We start from the raw sequence: 20543 nt of genomic DNA, 5'->3' as shown, positions 1-20543 counted from the left end.
GTGTGTGTGTGTGTGTATATGGCTAGAATATAGTGCTGTTTAGCTTTCATTTGTCGATGTTGTTTGACCAGCAAAATGGTTGAATCAATAATATTTTAGAAATTTAGCTGCCAATGATTGATTTATTGAATTTTTTTTTATTTTTTAATCTGAATCTATTTAAAATTTTAATTTAAAATTTCATTGTCATATCATTAAACATGATTTTAATATAGTTGAAAAAAATTGTTAGTCAAACTATGTTTAGATATATACGTTTGTACTCTGATGGATACCTGTTGTTGTTAGCAATGAATATTTATTTGCTAAGAGATGAGTATCAGTCGGTTTGGTTCCATATAATTTGAAAAATCGAAAAATTGAATAAATCAAAATTTATAACTGATTAAACCAAATCAAATTAGGAAGAAAACTGAATCAAATATGAATCAATCTGGTTTTGTTTGATTTATAAATTTGGATTTTACCTTGACTTATTTTTTGAGTTTATTTTAAATTTATTTTAGATTTAATTTTAGTTATATTTTCTATTTTTAACTCTAATTTTAGATTCTAATGGCAATTAATTAAAAACTACTTGATTCTATCTTATTGATTTTTCTTTAAAAAACTAAATCGAATAAAAAAAATTAATTTCTTAAAATTAAAAATTAAAACAATTTATTAAAAAAATTATATTAAATTTTCAAATTAAATTGATTTAGTCAATTATTTTCTATTTGAATCAAATTCTACTTACCCTTGTACTTACATACTGAATGAAATAAACATAAAGCAAGAATCTCAAAGGGAAGAATATAGCCTCCACAAATATTTCTAAAATTCAAATATTGTGATGAGTTAAAATGAAATGATTTTATGGGAAAAGAGAATACTATTAGGCATTATATAACTAATCAATTAGATAGAAAAAGAAATTGTGAATTTCATATTATTAGATGCTAATGCAATGATTTCATTAATTATTTGACTGGTAGGAAAATAAAATTAAGATCAAAGGAATATATATCCAACTTGATGGCTAGGGAAAGGAAAAAGGTGACAGATGATGAACTGCTTATTCCTTACTTCCTATTTAAGAGAGAACATTAAAAATTGAACAATGTCTATTAAAAGCTAGTTTTTTGCAGTTAATCATATTGGCTTTCCATCCAACCAATGCCTGTAGAAGTCCAATGATTCTCTTGGCTTGTATTCTGGGACTGTATGCCCTGCACCCTGCATTAATAGTGTACTCTAATTGTCAAACCAATTACTTATTTATAATCTTGATTTTCATTAATATTAAAAATATAATAATCAAGTAAAAAGAATTGCATATACCTTAATGGTTAGAAAGGTAAAGTTGTAATCGTATCCTTGCAAGTACCTACAGGAGAAATGATAATATCTTAAAAGAGTGAAAAACACTTGCTTGGATTGTGTCATTGAGGCACAAAAATGAAATAGATAAAGATTTTTTTTTAGCATTGTAGAAGGTGATCAATAAATTTTAGTTCTATAGTCGTTTGTAGGGCTGCGAGTTCTTGAGTAAGAGCCATAATTGAAGCCAAATGAAAAAAGAAGAAGAAGAAGAAGAAGAAGAAGAAGAAGAAGAAAAAGCATTATAGAAGATGGTGGGTGTACCCAGCAACTTGATCATTAGATATCCATGACCTCCATTCATCAACAATCTTATATCCAAGGGATCTGGTCCATGCCTGAGTTCCAGTGAAAGGCACACACATATCATGGTCTCCACTGCAGTGAACCCAGTGTTAGAAGTTTTTTTTTTGTGGCAGAGAATCACAGGTGATTGAAATTAAACATGATATTTGAAGAAATTAATTGTATATGTGTACCTGTATATAAGTGCTCGATATCCTTGGGTGGTTAAGTTCTTGTGGTATGGAAGCATACTTCCAGAGCTAAAACTTGCATAACTTATTCTACCCGAGCATAACTCCCAAGGACCAGCAATGGATTTCTAATACCATAAAATAAAATAAATTAAATATTAATAAAATTTGGAAGAAAGAAAGAAAATATTTGTTTTTTACACATATTTACCGGTTTAGCATGAATTGCTTTCCTAACTGATTCATCATTTAGCCACGCAGTTGCAATTTCATCATTCTGTAATCATGGCATTCAATAATTAACGTATATAAATTACACTAAGTTTGAACTTATGATTGGATTCTTTATCACACTATGCAAATAGAGAGGAGAACTTACAAAGCACATGACACTGCCATGCTGAGCAAGTTCAGGCCACAAGGTGCCAGGTTTGAGTTGCCCACGAAGAGGCCAAGCACGGCCAAACATTCTCTTTCTCACTTTAAGAGGTCTCTCTGTTACCCCTAATTGCCGGAAACTCACTGGCAAGCTTGTGTTTCCTTTTCCATCTTTGTATGCATTTGGGTCATGGTAGCAAGGCTCTAGGATGTCATAAATGTTTAGCCCATCAAGAGTCTAAAACATCCAATCAATATCACAATAATTAAAGACTTTGTCCAAGTTGAGAGATGCATTTATCATCAGGCTAAGTTATAAAGTGGAGTGAAGTCTCACCTCATAAACTTTGTCAATGCTCGGAGGGCAATTAGGATCAGTGTAGTTTCCATAGCAGGAAGATTGAACATCCTGCAAGAATTTCAAAAGCAAATGTAAAATTTTACAGGGATTAAAGTTAATAGGAAGTGTTTACATGTTTTGCCTAGCTACCTCATAAATATCGTCTGAGATGAGTCCCATTCCATGTGCAAAAGGCACAAGGGAAATCAGAGTGCCATCATAATCAGTATCTGTAACCCCATTACCAACTAGATAACCCTGCAATAAATAATATTTCAAAGTAATTAAACCATAATAGTTAACCAAATTGTTTTTTTTAGTTTTTATAACAAGTGGTAGGCAAACATACCTTCAAATTGAGAATGGGTTGTACACCGGCCTTTATTCCTTACAAAAAATAGAAGGGTAAAATAAGTATAGCTATATGTCATGGTTTGAATTCCACTGTTTCCATTATTTCCTTTAATGAACCAAAAAAATGTGAATAAAAATTAGATTTGATGAATTGATCACATAATGTACCTTGCACTACTTCAAAAGCAAGAGTAGGCACATAAATTCCAGCATAGGACTCCCCAGAAATATAGAATGGATTGTTTATGAACTCTGGATATAATTCAAACCACTACAAATTGCAAAACATAAACTGGCTGAGCTCTGGACAATGTCATAAGTAATTAACTGAAAATTTTCTTGAATTTACAGAATTAGTCTGAAATTACCTTAAGAAGGAAAGTATGCGTATCAGCAGCAGTATGCCAGTCATCTGTTGTGTATTTACTTGTATTAGTGGAGTAAGAAAGGCCAACCCCACAAGGAGAGTCTAAATAAATAATGTTTGAAACCTGCAGAGAAAATGACCAAAAATAAATAAACAATATAAAGACCTTCTACCAATGAGGCTTACCTCAATGGTACTAGAGTCATTTTCAGGATTGCGAAGTCCGAGTTCGAGTCCGTCATGACCAAATGAACCCAAAAACAAAAAAAAAAAAACCTACTTTAACATTCAAGTTCTACATATAATAGGTCATATATAAGAACTGAGAAGGTGAATTAATGACCTTGGACCAAGCGTATGGATTGAGATGCAGTATTGGCAGGCTTCCTTTTGGCTGCCCTTCTTCATAATTGAATGGTCCTGAATGGACACAAAAAAGGGAAATAAGAGTAAACGTGCATAAGCATGGAGGCTAGGCCTGACAAGAAAAAAATATATATATCATGAGAAATTAATACCATGTTCGTATACAAATCCATCAAAGCTAGAGCACCCAGGTCCTCCATTGAGCCACAAAACGACAGGATCTTCAGATGGGTTTCTTTCCGAAACAATGAAATAGTAGAAAAGATTCTTCTCATCGAAGGTTACATAGCTACAAGAGTTCAAAATTGCAGATTCTTATATATCAAACACATAGTTAATGATCACACAAAACTCAACAAATGGGAATTTTCTTTTTTACCCTCCATAGTGTTTTGAAGGCAAAGTTCCATTGAAACCAGGTAGATAAGTAATGAGAGCTTCTTCTGGAGCTGCTTCAATAATGAGCTCTGCAAAGCTCAAAAGCAGGCAAACTGATACAACCCAAAAGAAGTAAAGTTTATAGCCTTTTCCCATGACCAAAAGCTAAATAGAATTGGATTTGGTTGCTTTACAAATTGATTCATTGCTGTTATAAATAGTTTGTGAGAATACAGAGGCGACACAATTGAGTGTGGATATAGCCAGAGGAGCTTTTAAAAAATTTAAGCAAATAATGGTGAGAAGGTGAGGACAAATAAAGAAGAAAGGCTGAAACTTCTTTATACATTGGTATGATCAAACAAGAGAAACATTTTCCTTTGGGATTTTCAAGAGGGGCCTTGGAATCGATAGACCCAAGACAATTCCACATTTACACCTTTTTTTTTTCATCAATTCGAATTCATAACTAAAATTCATTGATTACTTACACCATTTTTTTAGATCTATACATGCGTAAATGTTGACTTCTATATGTAGAAAAACTAATAAATCAAAAAAGTAGAAACAAAGAAAATGATGGCCAATAAAATTTTTTTCAGTGATATTGAATTTATCAATAGATTCATGTATTCTACAAAAAATTAAAACAAGAAATTAAATGAAAAAAAAAATGAAATTAAGTTCTTATAGAGCAATATTATAGTAAAAATAATATGAAAATTAATGCAGGATTGCTCATTAAAGTTATAAACTTGCTTATTGATATGAAAATTAATGCAGGCAGCTTCCTTGATTAGGGGACTATAGTCAATAAATGAGTCACAGCTTGCTCAACTCATGATCTTTGCAATATCTTTTTTTTTTCTTTTTTCCATTTCCTAATATACAAATGTATGTCTTACAGAACTTTGATCCAAACAATCTTACTTATTCGAAGCAAAAAGCATATAAAGTTAACAAAGATGATAAAACTTTAAAAGAATTCAATCACAGGAAAATTAATAACATTAATTATCTAATTCTGCATATAATTTTTATATGGAACTACATTAATGTGCAAGTAAAAACCATATAATGAAGAGACTGGCAGTCTCAAAAAGGGAAACCATATCCTCTTCACCTCGATAACCTTCAGCAAATAAAATTATATTTTCAGAAACGTATCATTACCAGACAATAGCTCTACTAACAGTGGCATAAGCCAAAAAAAAAAAAAAAAAAAACCTCGAGAGGGATGAGACGAGTGTGTCTCGGTGTGGTCCTAGTTGAGGTCCACAAGTATGGGCGTGCCCAATGACAGTTCCTTTGGAATCCCATATCAGTTGTGGAGAGTGCGTGCATAGCGCTTATATAGGATGAGGAGTCTTGATAAAATTATAATGGTTTGATCAAGATGCCGAATCCTGTCCTTAGGCGCTATGTGTGTGTTATCTTCCTACAAAATAATAATAATAATAATAACAGTGGCATAACTAGAGAATCCCCCACCTACCATTTCATTAATCGGTTGTCTTGCCCTTGATAAATCCTTGTGCTCCAAAAACCCTTGAATTATCTCATTATAACAACAAAAATTTGGTAAACAGCCATTCTCTTCAATTTTTCTAAACAATTTGTACTCATTGTAAGCCTTACTCAGGCAGAATGGCTGATACAAATTGATTTTGATATTGCATATGAAGGGCCTCATGGATATCTGATCAAACTCAGAAGAGAAGTGATGAATGTCTCTGATAATCCCCTTGACTTGAGCCACAGCTGTAGCACCTTGGATAGCTCTGATGATTAACAAAGAATCCCCTTCCACTATGAGATGCCGAAAGCCTTTTAATTTAGCTAACAGGATAGCCTCTCCACAGGCAAGAACTTCAAGGGTAAGGGGATCTGAAATTGCAGAAAATTTCCTACAGGACCAACCCAAGGGATTCACTCTGAAGTCACCAGCTATTGATGCTACTGATCCCTCTTTCCTCTTTTTCATCAAAATTTATGTTAACCCATGCCAGAGGGGGTGGAGACCAGTGATCATGCCATTGATGGGCAGAAACACTCAGGCTGAGAAGAAGAGGTTCTAGTAGCTTGAATATCTTCAAAGTGTTTAATTGCATAAGCAATAATCTCTTAGGACAGATAGCTGTTAGTATTGAGAAAATTGTTGCTCTTGCCCTTTCTAATTTTTGCAGACATGACAATAAATGATCTAATACTTAACAAACCTTGGTGTCAGTTCCAAATTGTTATACCAGAAAACTGAATCTCAAAATGAGTGAAATGAGGCAAGCACAAAACAACACACAAAATTTTCTCAAACTAGAGTTACTTTACGCTTTCAGAACAATGTAGTATTAAAACAGATTCCCTGATGTTAATGTGCACAAGCAACCTAAAAGCACGAGTGCAAGTCCTAAACCGTATCTTGCATAAATCAAAACCTACCAACAAGGTGCATTGTAATTGCACTAGTATTGAAATAGATTGAATTCTCAATAACTACAACATAACACTGGGGCTCGTAAAACAGCCTCTATTCTAACTTTAGTGGCAGTTTAAACCGTCTCTACTCCACCGCCTCGATGGCATGGCCCATCTTACAGTTGCCAAAAGTGCCACTGTGTCGTACAGATGGTGACTATGGAGTCAGTTGTGAGGCAATTCCAAGAACCACCACCAGGAAATGTAGAGGCAGTTTAAACCGTCCCTAGCCTTGGAAAAAAAAACTGCCGAGAAAGACCACCTTCTTGTAGTGTACTCAAGGACTGGATGCCCAGCACCCTGAAGCACAAGGCGTGATGAGTATGATCATTATCAATAAACAACAATAAGTCGTATTGATTAGAAGCAAAAATATCAATAAGTGGAAACCTTTTCACTGTTTACAAAACTATACTCGTCCAACCAGCAGTCTAAAAATCAACCAAAATAGTTAATGAACTTGTACAGCGATCCTAAAGAATAGCATTAAATTGATGGAAATTACCATAATATTTTTCAAATTCATGGAAAAGAAGACACAACAGAGATAGAAGAACTTCCTTTATGTCCCAGTTTTTCTCAAGGCTATGTTTCATCAATAATTCCTACATTAATAAATTTAAAAAATAGGTCATCTTTAATTTTTGCATACATGACAATAATTTATTTGATAACTCACAAAACTAGGTATAATACCAAATTGTTATACCAGATAACTGGATCTCAAAATGAGTGAAATGAGACATGAATAAGAGAAAGTTAGATGCGTGGAAAATATGGAACATGTAAAAGAGAGAGATTCACAAAAAGTAATTACTTCAGCAACTACAAATAAATATATTCCAAGTAACAGAAGTTGAAGTAAATCAAGAAGGAAGTGACCAAATCACAGGATTACAGAATGCATTTTCTGCAAAAGCTGGGTTGAGAGGTATTTCCCCTAGGGTTGCAGATTGTACATTAACCACCGTCTGTGCCAAGAATTGGCACTTCACATTAGCTTGATCTCATGCAAATCATATTCATAAATTTTAATAATCTGACATTTAGCATGCGCTCAGCCTGAAAAAGGAAAAAAGAAGCATGTCAGTTCAGTAGACCAGAATTCATACCAACAAAATAAAGATTTTGTTCTGAGAAATAAAACTAATTAATGTAATATGTGGTGCACAGCATTCTAGTTCCTTAATACACCATAATTTCTCAAACAGCAAATATATTGAATCTAAGCAATGACCAACATCAAACTGGTCTAAATACTCCTTCCACTTCAAAGTACACTAAGAAGCTACTGCTTCCTTGACCAGATTTCACTCGTATTACATATCAATTTCAAAGGTCAAGAATCTAAAGATAAAGTGGAAAGCAATTTAAGTAAGATTTATGATTTGTCTTGTCTCCTAGTTCTTTTAAAGTCAAGACAAGTAAACTGTCTCTTGCTGTTTGAAAGCAAATCATGAAGATGTCAGAGATCAACCTAAAAACAGTTAAAATTTTAAAATACAATGGTGTGGTATGTTTCTTGCTGTTTGAAATCAAATCATGTAAGCTGTTTCTCTGAAGGCTGTGGTATATTTGGTCATAACAGAGCCTACAATAGCAAACAGATGGTCCAGAAACACTTTCATTGAGAAGCTGTCTAGCCGACCATTGGTCAATCCTAGCGCTCCAGATACCCTTGAATGGTCATGTTATAACAACAACCATTTGGAAAATACACCTCTTCCATTTTGTTGCACACTTTGTACACTTCACATGGTATACTAATAAGGAAAAGCAAAAATTTCGAGTTAAGCATGACACTGAAATAAGAAAAGAAATTGCTGCTCTTGCCCTTTCTGATTTTTTATACTTGACAATAAATGATTTGACACCTAAAAAAGCTAGGTAAAAGTCCCGATTGTTATACCAGAGAACTGAATTTCAAATTGAGTGAAAATAGGCATTCATAACAGAACACACACAATTTTGTCATTGTATATGGGAAACTGGAGTTTTTTTGTTTTTAATTATTATTTCAGACCAATGTAGTATTGAAACAGATTCATTAAAGTTAATCTGCTTATACAGCCTAAAAACATGAGTTGAGTGCTAATCCTAAACAGTTTGTTGTAAAAAGCAAAAGAATAAATAGAGGGATTGTAATTGTAATATGAAATAGATTAAAGTACCAATAACTCACAACATGACAAGACCTCTTGCATCTGTTGATCAGGTGTTGATTTTTAAAATCTCACTTAAAATTTACACCTTTTGGAGCTTCAAAATGATTTTGTAGTATTCTCAGAATGGGATCATCATTGCGCAATAAATGTACTACCAATTCGGTAGTATTGTCATCTGCACAAAATCCCTTCTCAACCATTTCATCAATAAGTTCAGATGCTTTTGGTAAATACCCATGCCGGAGAAACCCTTGAATAATCACATTATAACAGTAGCCATCCGGTAAACATCCACCCTCTTCCATGTCTCTAAAAACTTTGTTGCATTATCTAGTAATCCTTCTTTGCAGAGTCCTTTTAAAATTGCACCATATGTCTAAACATCAGGTTGTAAACCATTTTCAAAAAGCCTAGAAAACAGTTCTTTAGCATCGTTAAGCTTTCTCACTTTGCACATATCACCGATTAGAATGTTATAAATCACACGATTAGGCTTCAACTAACTCTTCTCCATCGCTTTAAATAGTGTGAGCACCTCATCAAGATCCCCCTCTTTGCACAAGCCATAAAGCAAAGTTGCGAAGGTTATTATATTACAAGTGACAGTGTCAGGAACTAAAACTTTTTGAGGCATTTCATCAAAAAGTTCCTTTGCTTCATCTATCCTTTTGCACTTGCAGTATCCATTAATCAAGAAGTTGTAACTAAAAACATCAAATATGTCATTGGTTACCATCAGCTCAAATACCTTTCTTGCTTTATCAATTTGGTTGTGTAGACAATATCCATCCATCACTGAATTGTAAATGACAACATCAGGTTCAACTCCTCCTTGAATCATTATCTTGATTATCCTTTGAGCATATGAAACTTTTCCATTCTTACAAAGAGTGTCTATCAATATATTGAAGGTAAAAACATTGGGGGATATGTTCTTCCCCACCATTTCTTTCAACAAGGCCATAGCTTCCTTCCATAGGTCTGAAATGCATAGACCACCAATTAAGGAGGTGTAGGTGACCACCTATGTAGCACGGAAACGGAAACGCGGACACGAGGAAATGCGGAAACTGACACCAGGAAACGGCATTTTCCAAAATATAGGAAACGGAAACGTGGTGGAAATGTGTAAATATAAAAAATATAGGGATATATATATATATATATATATATATATATATATATATATATATATATATATGAATTTAAAAGTCCTAATTATAACAAATTTAAATATTAAAAAAAGAAAAAAATAATGAAATTAATTACTTAATTAATTAATTAGATTATTTATATATTTATAATTATAAATAATTGAAATAATAAATATATAGAATAATAAAATTAATATTAAAATACTGAAAATAAAGGTTTAAAGTTTTGATAAAGTGAAAATTGAATAAAAAAAATAATAATGATTAAAAAAAAATTCAAATAGGAAATAACGTGGGTATTAGGATTCGGGGAAAATGAGAGCCATCGAAGAAGGAGCAGCGCCATCGGGGACCAGTCACCTACTATCGCCGGCACGTTGCCCCACCAGGTACTCCTCCTCCTTCTCCTCTTCTTCTTCTTCTTCTTCTTTTTTTCTTTGCCTTCTCCTTTCTTCCTGGAGGTGCGACTTTTTTTTTTTTTTTTTTAAGAAACGTGTGTCCGGCGAAGGAAACGTGTTTCCGATTTCAAGGAATTACGGAAACGGCCCGGAGACATTTCCTCGCCGTGTCCTAGCGTTTCCGGCAAGGAAACATTTCCAGAAGGGGGAAACGCTCCCGCCTCCCGTTTCCGTGCATCCTAGGTGACCACATCAGGCTCCACACCTCTTTGAATCATTATTTTGAATGTATTTTGAGCCTCTGAAACCATTCCTTCCTTACAAAGACTGTCAATCAACACACTAAAAGTATAAACATTTGGTGATATGTTGTGCCCCACCATTTCATTCAACAAGGCCAAAACTTGATTTCTTTTGCCTAATTTGCAAAGACCATGAATTAAGCTGTTATAAGTGATGACATCAGGTGAAATGCCTTTAATCCTCATTTGAGAGAAGAGGTGTAAAGCCTCAACAACTAGCTTATCCTTGCAAAGGGCATCCATGATTATATTGTATGTCACGGCATTTGGCTCACAACCTCTCTGAACCATTCCCTTTAGCAACCCAATTGCCACATTTATTTTTCCAAAGTTACTCAGACCGTTCACTAACACATTGTAAGCATAGACATCAGGTTGATAACCTGCCAGGACCATATGATCGAAAAAGTCTATTGCATGATCGATTTTACCTCGACGCAGAGCCCATTAATTAAGGTAGTAAGTGTCACAATGGTGGGCTCCAATCTATATTTGATGATTTTCCCAAAAATAGAGAAGCCAAAATCCACAAGGTGTAAGTGGCAGGAGCAATTAATCAAGATGCTAAGAGAACAAATATCGTGTGAGATCCCTAGCAATTCAAATGTTTTGGATAAGGAAACGACAGTGCGATATTGTTTCATTCTCATAAGGGCAGATAAAATCGATTAAATTGAGCCCTAGAAGGCAGAGGATGCATACGAATAACGTGATTAAAAGAAGCTAAGGCATCATCAAGGTGGGTAAAAGAAGCAGATTTGAACTTACATATGAAGAAACGTCCATCTTGAGGTGTGGCAGTGAAAGTAGGAGTAGAAGACCGGAAAGAATAGGGAAAGAATAGGGTTGGAGATTGAATGGTGAAAAATCTTAATGGCCTCAGCAGTTGAAGGTGGAAGCAGAAGCTCCTCAAAGTACAAGGCGTCATTATCATGGATCTCTGCTCTCTGTAATTTTTTTTATGTTTGCTGGGATGAGAGACAGGGGATGGGATAGAAAGGCTAATGTCTGGTCTGGTGTAGCGGCGATGGCAGCCGATGTAGAAAATTTAGTCATTTATTTATTTTTAATTTTTTAAAAACTATAAGTAAATTTTTATAGTTAATTTTTTTAAAAAAAAAATTTAAAAATATTTTTTATTATTGAAATGATTAAATATTTACTGACTTTATTGATTTTGATTTTTAATTTTAAGGTTGGTTTAAAATAAAATTAATTAAAATAATTTTATTTTTAATAATTAATATTTTAATTATATTTCTAAAAATAAAAAAAGGAGCAATATCTTTATTTAATTTATAAAATTTATACAATATTTTCAATAATTAATATTTTAAATATATTTCTATTTTTTTATAAATAATATAAATTTATAAATATACTCTTATTAATTCATAATTCGCACTCATTATAAATAACGTTATAAATATTAAAAAAAATAAATAATTAAATTTATAATATTTAATTTTTTTTTTTTTATGACTCTCTAATCAAGGTAGCTTAGATTTCTTTCATTACATATAACTAAATGGAATTTTCATTAATAAGAATGAATTATTCTGAGAAGAAAAAATCAAGCAGTAGGTCACTCAGGTCATATTGGTTTTCCATTTAACCAACGAGAAAAGAAATCCAAAGCTTCTTGAGGCTTGTATTCAGGGACCGTATGCCCAGCACCCTGTAATTAACCAGAAATTAAAAATAAAATTAATTATAATTATTTGTGAGAGAGAGAATTAATAACATTAAGCACAAAATTACCAACCTTAATGGTGAGGAAGGTAAGATTATTCTCATACCCTTGTAAGTACCTGCAACCATTTAATTAATCAATACATATATATATATATATATAAATTTGCTTATAAAATTGATTTTAATTATTTATTAAGAAATTAAAATTCTAAAATTTACCCAGCAATTTGATCATTAGACATCCAAGATCTCCATTCATCTATGATCTTATATCCAAGTGATTTTGTCCATGCTTGGCTTCCGGTGAATGGCACACACATATCATGATCTCCACTGCAGCAATGATATTAAAATCAATAGTCTCTAAAATTATGATATTTCGAATTTAAATTTTAATTAAATTAAAATATATATATATATAAAGAATAATTACCTGAAAATAAGAGCCCGATAGCCCTGTCTTGTTAGGGTTTTGTGGTAAGGGATCATACTTCCGGCATCATGACGATATAATAACCTGTGAGTGCATAGCACCCAAGCTCCCACTATGGATTCCTATATATTATGATGTAAATTTGTAAACAGGACAATATATTATGTACAGGCGTCTTCAACTTCATAATAATGATAATTACCGGTTGTGCATGAATTGCTGTCCTAACCGATTTATCATTTAGCCATGTCGATGCAATCTCATCATTCTGCAGAAATTAATATGAATATATTGGCATCAGATGTAGCTAATAATTTTGGAGAAGAAATTATAGCGAGTTAGAAAAAATACCATGCATCCAACACTGCCTTGCACTGCTAGTTCAGGCCAGGATGGTACAATGCCGTCTTTTACTGGTGCCCATAATGGCCAAGCACGTCCGAAAATTCTCTTTCTCACCGGAATATTCTTGTTATTGGTCTTCCCTAATTGCTGGAAGCTGCTTGGTAAGCTTGTGTTTAGTTTTGATTCTGGGTCATGGTAGCATGGCTCCAGGATGTCATAAACGTTTAGCCCTTCCAGTGCCTAATTAAGCAGTATTATGTAATTTAATTGCAATTAGGCATTTTTTTTATTAATGCATTCAATCATGAAGGAGGGGAAAGAAAATCTCTTATCTCAAATCACCTTGTCAACTTTATCAAGGATTTTAGAGCAAATAATGCCTGGTTCATCATAATTTCCTTTACAAGCAGCTCGAGCTTCCTGCGAGAATTAATAAACTTTAATTTAATAGTATTGAGTTCATCGTCTCTAGATATGTAAAATCAATTAAAATTAAATAAAAAAATAATTGCAAAAAAACAAAATAATGTTTACCCACTTGATAAATATCATCTGAGATGAGGCCCATTCCATGTGCAAAAGGGAGAAGAGCATTGCCCCCATCAAAATTTCCATCTGTGACCCCATTCCCCACGACGTAACCCTACATATCAACTCAAAATAATTACATCAATTATGAATTATTTTCCCAATTCTTACCTATACTAACTATTTCTTGCCAAATTCACTCACCTTCAAATTGATAGTTGGCTTTGCACCAGCTTTGATTCCTACAAGAGAACATTTTCCTTAATACAATATCTAGCTAGTAATTTTTCCATTGCTTGAGAGATTGAATTGGTTTAATTTGAAATTAAAATCAGAATAAAATTAATTAAATTTAAATTGATCAAAATCATAATTGAAGCAGATAAAATTAATTAATGTGGAAAAGAAAAAAGAAATTAATAATTAGATTTGATCAAAATCATATTGAACATAAACTAAAATCAGAATTAAAAATAGAGATTTTTTAGTATGGTACTTGTTTCTCTGGCACGAGAATTAGAACAGTATTTAAATCTAGAACAGACTATGGCCATATATATATATATATATATATATAGAGAGAGAGAGAGAGAGAGAGAGAGTACCTTTCAGTATTTCAGAAGTAAGAGTAGGGACGTAAACGCCAGCATAAGACTCTCCAGCAACGTAAAATGGATTGCTGAGGAACTCCGGATATAACCCAAACCACTGATTCCAGAACATTATTAATGTATTGATTAATCAAGTTAATTATCAATAATCACCATGCATATAAACAAATTTTAAATCTCACCTTAAGAAGAAAAGAATGTGTATCTGCGGCAGTTTTTAGGTCACCAGTTACATATTCAGTTTCATTTTTGGAGTATGAAAAGCCAACACCAGCAGGAGAATCCAAATAAATAATGGTTGAAACCTGAAATTAAGGAAATTTTAATTAATTAATTAATTTTTGTTGGAATATATGTGAATATATAATTACTGAGAATTTATCAATTTAATTAAGCTTAACCTTGGACCAGCTATATGGATTGAGATGCAATATGGGCAGACTTCCTTTCGGCTTCCTTGCTTCAAAATTGAATGGCCCTGCACACCCACTAAAATTAAAAACAAAAGCAATATTTGTTGTGTGTCTGTGCACAAATAAAATTTAATTAATTGATCTAAATAAATAATTAATGGAATTAAAGATTCTTTATATGTATATGAAAATGAAAAATAATAAATACCCTTTACCTAAAAAAATAAAATTAATCCACAAAATGTGAAATAAATCCCTTATCAATGAAAGATTATATAAAAGAATATTGATGTTAGCATCTGAATAAGTTAAAGTAAAAAATTGAAGTATAAGAATTTAGAAAACAAAGTACTCATAATAATTAATGGGTAGTAGCACCATTTCTTGGAAACCGACTAACCATGTTCATAAACGAAGCCATCAAAGCTTGAGCAGCCTGGTCCACCATTTAGCCACAAGACGACAGGATCTTTGGATGGATTTCTCTCAGAAACAACCAAGTAATAGAAAAGATTTTTCTCACCTACACTCACATACCTACAATTTCAACCCCAACAATTCACAACCAAACTCATGTTAATTAATTAGCAGTTTTTTTTTTAATTTAAAATAAAAATAAGTGAAAACTAATTGAGATAGTTGAACTAACATACCCACCGCCCAAGAAGGAAGAAGAAGAAGAAGAGGAGAAAGTACAGAAACAAAAAAGAATTTAGAAAAGGATTGGATTGAACTTGCCCTGAGTAGTGTTTTGATGGGAAATTGCCAATGAAACCAGGTAGATAGGTGATGAGAGCCCCTTCTTGAGCTGCTTTGATAGAGCCAAGACTCAAAAGCATGAACAGTAACATCCCCCAAAAGAAGTAAAGCGTATCCATGGTCTTGTCCATGTTGATCATAAGCCTAGAGGTCTTATGTAAACAAAATTTATAAGCTAGAATGAGAGAGAGAGAGAGAGAGAGAGAGAGAGGGGGGGGGGGGGGGGGTGTTGGTGGGGTGGGGGAGGAGCAACAAAAGAAGCTTTCAAGAAATGAAACCACGTAGGATGGAAAAAGTGAGGACAAACAAATAATTAAGAAACGGAAAGAAAAAAAAAAATCCATTACATTGGTCAAAAGAAAAGAGAACTGCTTTCAAAAAAGACAAAATGGATTGATATAATAATCATCCTCTTCGTTAAAAATAAATATATTTAAAGACCTAATTAAAAAAATATATTTGAATTAGATAAGATAGGAGCAAAGGATGCAACTTTTGGTTAATGGATTGTCCAATCATTTGGAATGCAAACGTGAGTAGTAAGTGAGTGACTGACGATAGGAAATATTCTTTGGAGTACACATGAAAGGAGGTGCAGTAAATATTGAAATGATGCGGGCGTGAATTCCCATGAGTGCGCATTTGGCCCTACCCTTTTTTTTTTTTTTTTAATTTTCCTTTCCAATTTTCAAACAAGCTGTGGAATTTGGTGTCAATCAATAGCTTGTGATACTCCAACTACAAGCAGGGGTGGCCACTCATTCATTCTAGAGCGGTGAATATTATTTTATTTAAATTAAATTAAATTATTTTAATTTAATAATTTAATTTAATTTAATTTTTAAAATAATTTAATTTTATTTGATTTGATTTTATATTATAAAAATTTTAATTATTTTAATTCAGTTTGATTTTAAATAGAAAAAAATCGATTAAATTAAATTAAACTAAATAGTTTTATTAATTTTTGAATTAATTTATTTTTATGAGAAATTTATGAATTATATGTAATTTTATATATATAAATTATTTAATTTTATTAATTAATGGTTATTAGGTTCAAATCAAGATCAAAATCAGATCAAATAACTTGAAAATCAAGTCTAAATTAAAAAATCAATTAAAAATCAAAACCGATCGATTTAAACCAAACTAAACCGAAATAGAGCGATTCGGTTTGATTTAGTTTTTATCCATTTTAGCTCGGTTCTATTTCTAAAATATGTAATTAGATTTTTATGATTTGATTTAGTTCGATTCGGTTCGATTTAAACCAAATGCTCATCCCTCTTTTTTGTATAAAATTAATTTGAAGTTTAAAGTGATTTTCATTGCTGTACTTTTCTTTCTTCTGCTTGTTCTCTTTTAAATTTCTTGATTAGGACTAAAGTCATCTTCTAATAATCAAACACATAAAGCATACTTTTTTTATTATAGGATACTGAAGAAGTGAGTACTTCTAATCAACTAAGTGATATACTTTTAACCCATGAATCAAGCCAGTCTAAACAAAAATGAACATAAGTTGCTTTATTTTCAAATGGCCAATCCATCCAACCATCGCCTATAGAATTCCAATGCCTCTGCTGGCTTGTACTCAGGGACAGTGTGCCCAGCTCCCTATTCAAACAAAAGAAATCCAAATTCATTTAGTTATTTACTAATTATAACATTTTTATATATAAAATAATATGGATATATTTCCTTTGAGATGAATATCCAGACCTTAACAGTAAGAAAGGTGAGGTTTTTGTCATATGCTTGTACATATCTGCAACGCAGACAATACATGTGAGTGAACATGATATTGGTTTTTATGTCTAATTCAATGGAAAATAGTATTGAGATCTTAGATGAATACCCAGCCACTTGTTCATCGGAAGTTATCCAAGGCCTCCACTTATCTACAATCTCATATCCAAGTGATCGAGTCCATGCTTGAGATCCAGTGTATGGCACACACATATCATGATCACCACTTCAGAAAACAAAAATCAATTCTTTTTGATAAGGGATTTGATTAAAAAATTAAAAGAAAAATTAGATTTTGTTTTAGAGAGTACCTGTAAACAAGTACTCGATAACCCTGAGAAGTTAAATTTCTGTGGAATTTAATCATGCTTCCAGCATCATGCCAGTAGGACAATTTATCAGAGCATAACTCCCAATTGCCTATCTCAGCCCCCTAAATATGATTAATTGAGAAAATAAGTAACAAAAACCTTAATATTTTTTTTTAAATGTCAAACGATGAAGTTTTAACAAATAATTTATACCGAGGCTGCATGGATTGCTTTCCTCACATCTTCATTGTTCAACCATTCATTTGCAACTCCATCATTCTGCATATTCATTAATTCCAAGCAAAATGGCATTGCTAATTTTATCAAACATTGGAAAAAAAAATAGCTTTAACACAGTGATATTACAGTCATCTAAAACGAAAACTTACCACGCATGGTACGAGGGATGTCATGCTATCGATAGAGGTTGTCATGCTGCCGATAATTTGAGGCCATGAAAGAACAAGTCCATCGATTACAGGTGCCCTGAAAGGCCAGGCGCGACCAAAGATCCTTTTCCTGACAGGGAGAGACCTTGTACTCCTCCCTAGCTGCTTGAAACTTTTTGGAATGCTTATGTTTCCATGTTCAGTTGGTGTGTGGTAGCAGGGCTCAAGAATATTATAAATATTTAGCCCATCAATTTCCTGGTATTGCATATATATGGTAAAATTTTAACACATATTGTGTGTATGCATAAAAATACCTGGAATTAATAAACAAGAATAAGAATCTTACATTGTTAACCAGGTCAATTAAATTAGAGCATTCATCAGTTTCAGGGTCATAGTAATTTCCTTTACAACCGGCTACAACTTCCTGCCAATTTTTTCAGGAAATTAAGTAAATTATTGACAATAAAAGTTTGGGTATAAGAAATGTTCAATTACCTTGTAGATATCATCTGAGATAAGCCCCATTCCATGTGCGAACGGAACAAGAGCATTGCCATCAAATACTTTGTCTGTGACTGCATTTCCTATCAGGTAACCCTGAATATATTTGCAAAGTGAATATAATAATCCAAATTATTTTAAGTAAATGACACATTCATTGTGCTCAGAATAGAAAATTTTCCAAATTAATGTACCTTTAAATTGATGACAGGCTTTATACGAGCTTCAATTCCTGGAAGAGCAGTTAAGATTAATATCCCACAAATTCAATTTCAATCATGTAAGTGTCAGGACATGGGCATAAAAGCATACATCATTATAATATAGAGAAAAAAAAAACGAAATACAAGATTTACATGATTCAATAATAAATTTTATGTTTACAGGTAAAACATGAGCTAAAAAACTACAATATGTTAAAAAAGAACAAATTATAAATCCGGATAAGTTTACCCTAGAATTCACCCCTACTACAATGGACAATTTATAATATTTATATTGGTTTATAGAGCAGCGCGTTGCCTCCCACCTTTCAATGAATTTAGTGAAGAATTTCAATTCAAAATTTATCAGTCTAGTTACTTGTTATCACCACAAATCTCACAAAATATCTAAGTCTAATAACATTAAAATCATATCCAAAAATATAAAAGCCGCATCATAAAAGAAATAATGTGTCTTACCTTTCACGATTTCATCAGCAAGAGTTGGCACATAAACTCCAGCAAATGACTCTCCAGAAATATAAAATGGATTTGAAAGAAACTCTGGAAATAGCTTGAACCACTGTTTGCGCAAAAATATGAGTTCTTGTTATAAAAGATTGCTGCTGAATCTATTCAGCAAGAAAATTCCTACAAGAATTCAGTACAGTACACAAAAATGGAGCCGATATTCTTGTACTATGTCTCAATTGCAAAAGTGTAATATATATTATATTCAAATTACCTTGATAAGAAAATGGTGTGTATCAGAAGCAGTTCGTTTGTCTCCTGTTTGATAAAAACTGGTGTTGTCTGAGTAAGAAAAACCAACACCAGCAGGAGAATCCAGATAAATTACACTAGAAACCTGAAGAGGGAAAAAGAATCCATTAAAGGGTACTTTAATTTACATAGAAAAGTAATGAATAATGTAGATTTTCTTGTCTTGGCTATAACATTAATTACCTTGGACCAGCTATATGGATTGAGATTCAATGTGGGCAATTTCCCTGGTTCCTTTGCTGCTTTGAAGTCAAATGGTCCTGTGGGAATTCAATAAGAAAGTCAAGTTTAGAATAAAGATTATTCATGAAAAGAGAAAATTTTGAAAATTAAAAAAAAAAAAAAAAAAAAAAAACCATGTTCGTAGATGAACCCATCAAAGCTAGAGCACCCAGGTCCACCATTAAGCCATAAGACAACAGGATCTCTTTTTGCATCTCTCTCTGATTCAACGAAGTAGTAGAAAAGGTTCTTTGAAGTATTAGAAGTTACTGGCAAATTCACATACCTGAAACAGACAGAGACAGATATCAATCAATATCTAGAGATATAAGATTTCGAATTTCTAGTACTGCAAGATCGCTCGCGGATGGACTCGGTCTCGGTGTATATATATACATATTTGTGTAGGACTTACCCTGAGTAGTGATTGGAGGGGAAAATGCCACTGAATCCAGGAAGAGATGTAACTCGAGCATTTTCAGGAGCTCCTTGAATTGATACAAAATTCAGAAGCATGCAAATTAATATCCTGAGAAAGAAGATTTTATCCATGGCCACAAGCACACAAACCAAAATCAAGCACACAAACCAAAATCGTTTCAATTTTCTATATCAAAAAGAGAAAACATAGATGAGAAGGAGCTCTTGCAAATTTCTTGTGTATAAAATCAAAGATATATAAAGAAAACTAGAAGTTGACAAAACAGGAAGAAGCATTGATTTTTTTCTTGGTTTAGTCAATAGGCTCTGTAATGATTCATTATACGATAAGAATGAGAAGATCATGAGGGACTATAGTTGGAGCATCACAGTATTTAGTTGTCAATTTCTTATTTTAGGAGGTGAAATTCATTGCAAAGAGTTTATTTGTTAAGCATTTTACATGATACTAGTGCTATCTCTTATGTTCATTGTTGTTGGGCAATTTGTTTTAAGCTCTTCCTTTTTTGTCAAAAGAAAAACCTATCTAAAAAAAGTTTTCCTTATTCTTCTGTCTCCACACAGTACATATATTTTCATACAGGTAATAAACTTGACCATATGTAACAGTTGCCTAGCCCAAGGGTTTAAGGTCAA

The 20543-nt window shown here is 32.6% G+C and overlaps 3 protein-coding genes, 1 long non-coding RNA gene and 1 pseudogene across 5 annotated transcripts; all 5 read right to left on the bottom strand.

The window, feature by feature from the left end:
- Window positions 1-945: 945 nt before the first annotated feature.
- Window positions 946-5222, bottom strand: LOC110659912 (serine carboxypeptidase-like 20). The gene is made up of 14 exons (XM_058149559.1): window positions 4023-5222; window positions 3796-3932; window positions 3621-3697; window positions 3279-3401; window positions 3079-3181; window positions 2906-2943; window positions 2707-2814; window positions 2554-2625; window positions 2218-2454; window positions 2050-2115; window positions 1842-1966; window positions 1627-1740; window positions 1324-1369; window positions 946-1218 (listed from the first exon to the last, which is right to left on the bottom strand). The coding sequence occupies exons 1-14, from the start codon at window positions 4175-4177 to the stop codon at window positions 1135-1137; spliced, it is 1485 nt and encodes a 494-aa protein (XP_058005542.1). The 5' UTR covers window positions 4178-5222; the 3' UTR covers window positions 946-1134.
- Window positions 5223-6324: 1102 nt separating this feature from the next.
- On the bottom strand, window positions 6325-11287 carry LOC110659913 (pentatricopeptide repeat-containing protein At3g22470, mitochondrial-like; annotated as a pseudogene).
- LOC110659914 (uncharacterized) lies at window positions 6325-11615 on the bottom strand. Its single transcript, XR_009149950.1, has 2 exons — window positions 11284-11615; window positions 6325-7101 (listed from the first exon to the last, which is right to left on the bottom strand). It is a non-coding gene; the product is annotated as an uncharacterized LOC110659914 (long non-coding RNA).
- A 421-nt stretch (window positions 11616-12036) lies between these two features.
- Window positions 12037-15509, bottom strand: LOC110659915 (serine carboxypeptidase 1). Its single transcript, XM_021818001.2, has 14 exons — window positions 15279-15509; window positions 14941-15077; window positions 14529-14605; window positions 14310-14432; window positions 14122-14224; window positions 13721-13758; window positions 13527-13631; window positions 13331-13408; window positions 12995-13228; window positions 12846-12911; window positions 12644-12765; window positions 12430-12543; window positions 12281-12326; window positions 12037-12193 (listed from the first exon to the last, which is right to left on the bottom strand). The coding sequence occupies exons 1-14, from the start codon at window positions 15437-15439 to the stop codon at window positions 12110-12112; spliced, it is 1488 nt and encodes a 495-aa protein (XP_021673693.2). The 5' UTR covers window positions 15440-15509; the 3' UTR covers window positions 12037-12109.
- A 1239-nt stretch (window positions 15510-16748) lies between these two features.
- LOC110659872 (serine carboxypeptidase-like 20) lies at window positions 16749-20024 on the bottom strand. 2 transcript variants are annotated; one of them, XM_021817943.2, is made up of 14 exons: window positions 19882-20024; window positions 19601-19752; window positions 19428-19504; window positions 19207-19329; window positions 18942-19044; window positions 18453-18490; window positions 18253-18354; window positions 18101-18181; window positions 17752-18009; window positions 17576-17641; window positions 17363-17484; window positions 17161-17277; window positions 17025-17070; window positions 16749-16919 (listed from the first exon to the last, which is right to left on the bottom strand). In XM_021817943.2, the coding sequence occupies exons 1-14, from the start codon at window positions 20016-20018 to the stop codon at window positions 16836-16838; spliced, it is 1506 nt and encodes a 501-aa protein (XP_021673635.2). In that variant the 5' UTR covers window positions 20019-20024; the 3' UTR covers window positions 16749-16835. The 2 variants fall into 2 exon arrangements, with proteins under 2 accessions (XP_021673635.2, XP_058005545.1); XM_058149562.1 differs by having other exon boundaries at window positions 18101-18171; window positions 18219-18354; window positions 19882-20018.
- Between the last annotated feature and the right edge of the window lie 519 nt (window positions 20025-20543).

The sequence above is a fragment of the Hevea brasiliensis genome, chromosome 7, assembly GCF_030052815.1.
Source record: "Hevea brasiliensis isolate MT/VB/25A 57/8 chromosome 7, ASM3005281v1, whole genome shotgun sequence".
NCBI lineage: Eukaryota > Viridiplantae > Streptophyta > Magnoliopsida > Malpighiales > Euphorbiaceae > Hevea > Hevea brasiliensis.
The sequence above is the reverse complement of the archived record's forward strand: the minus strand, read 5'-3'. Positions and strand labels throughout refer to the sequence as shown.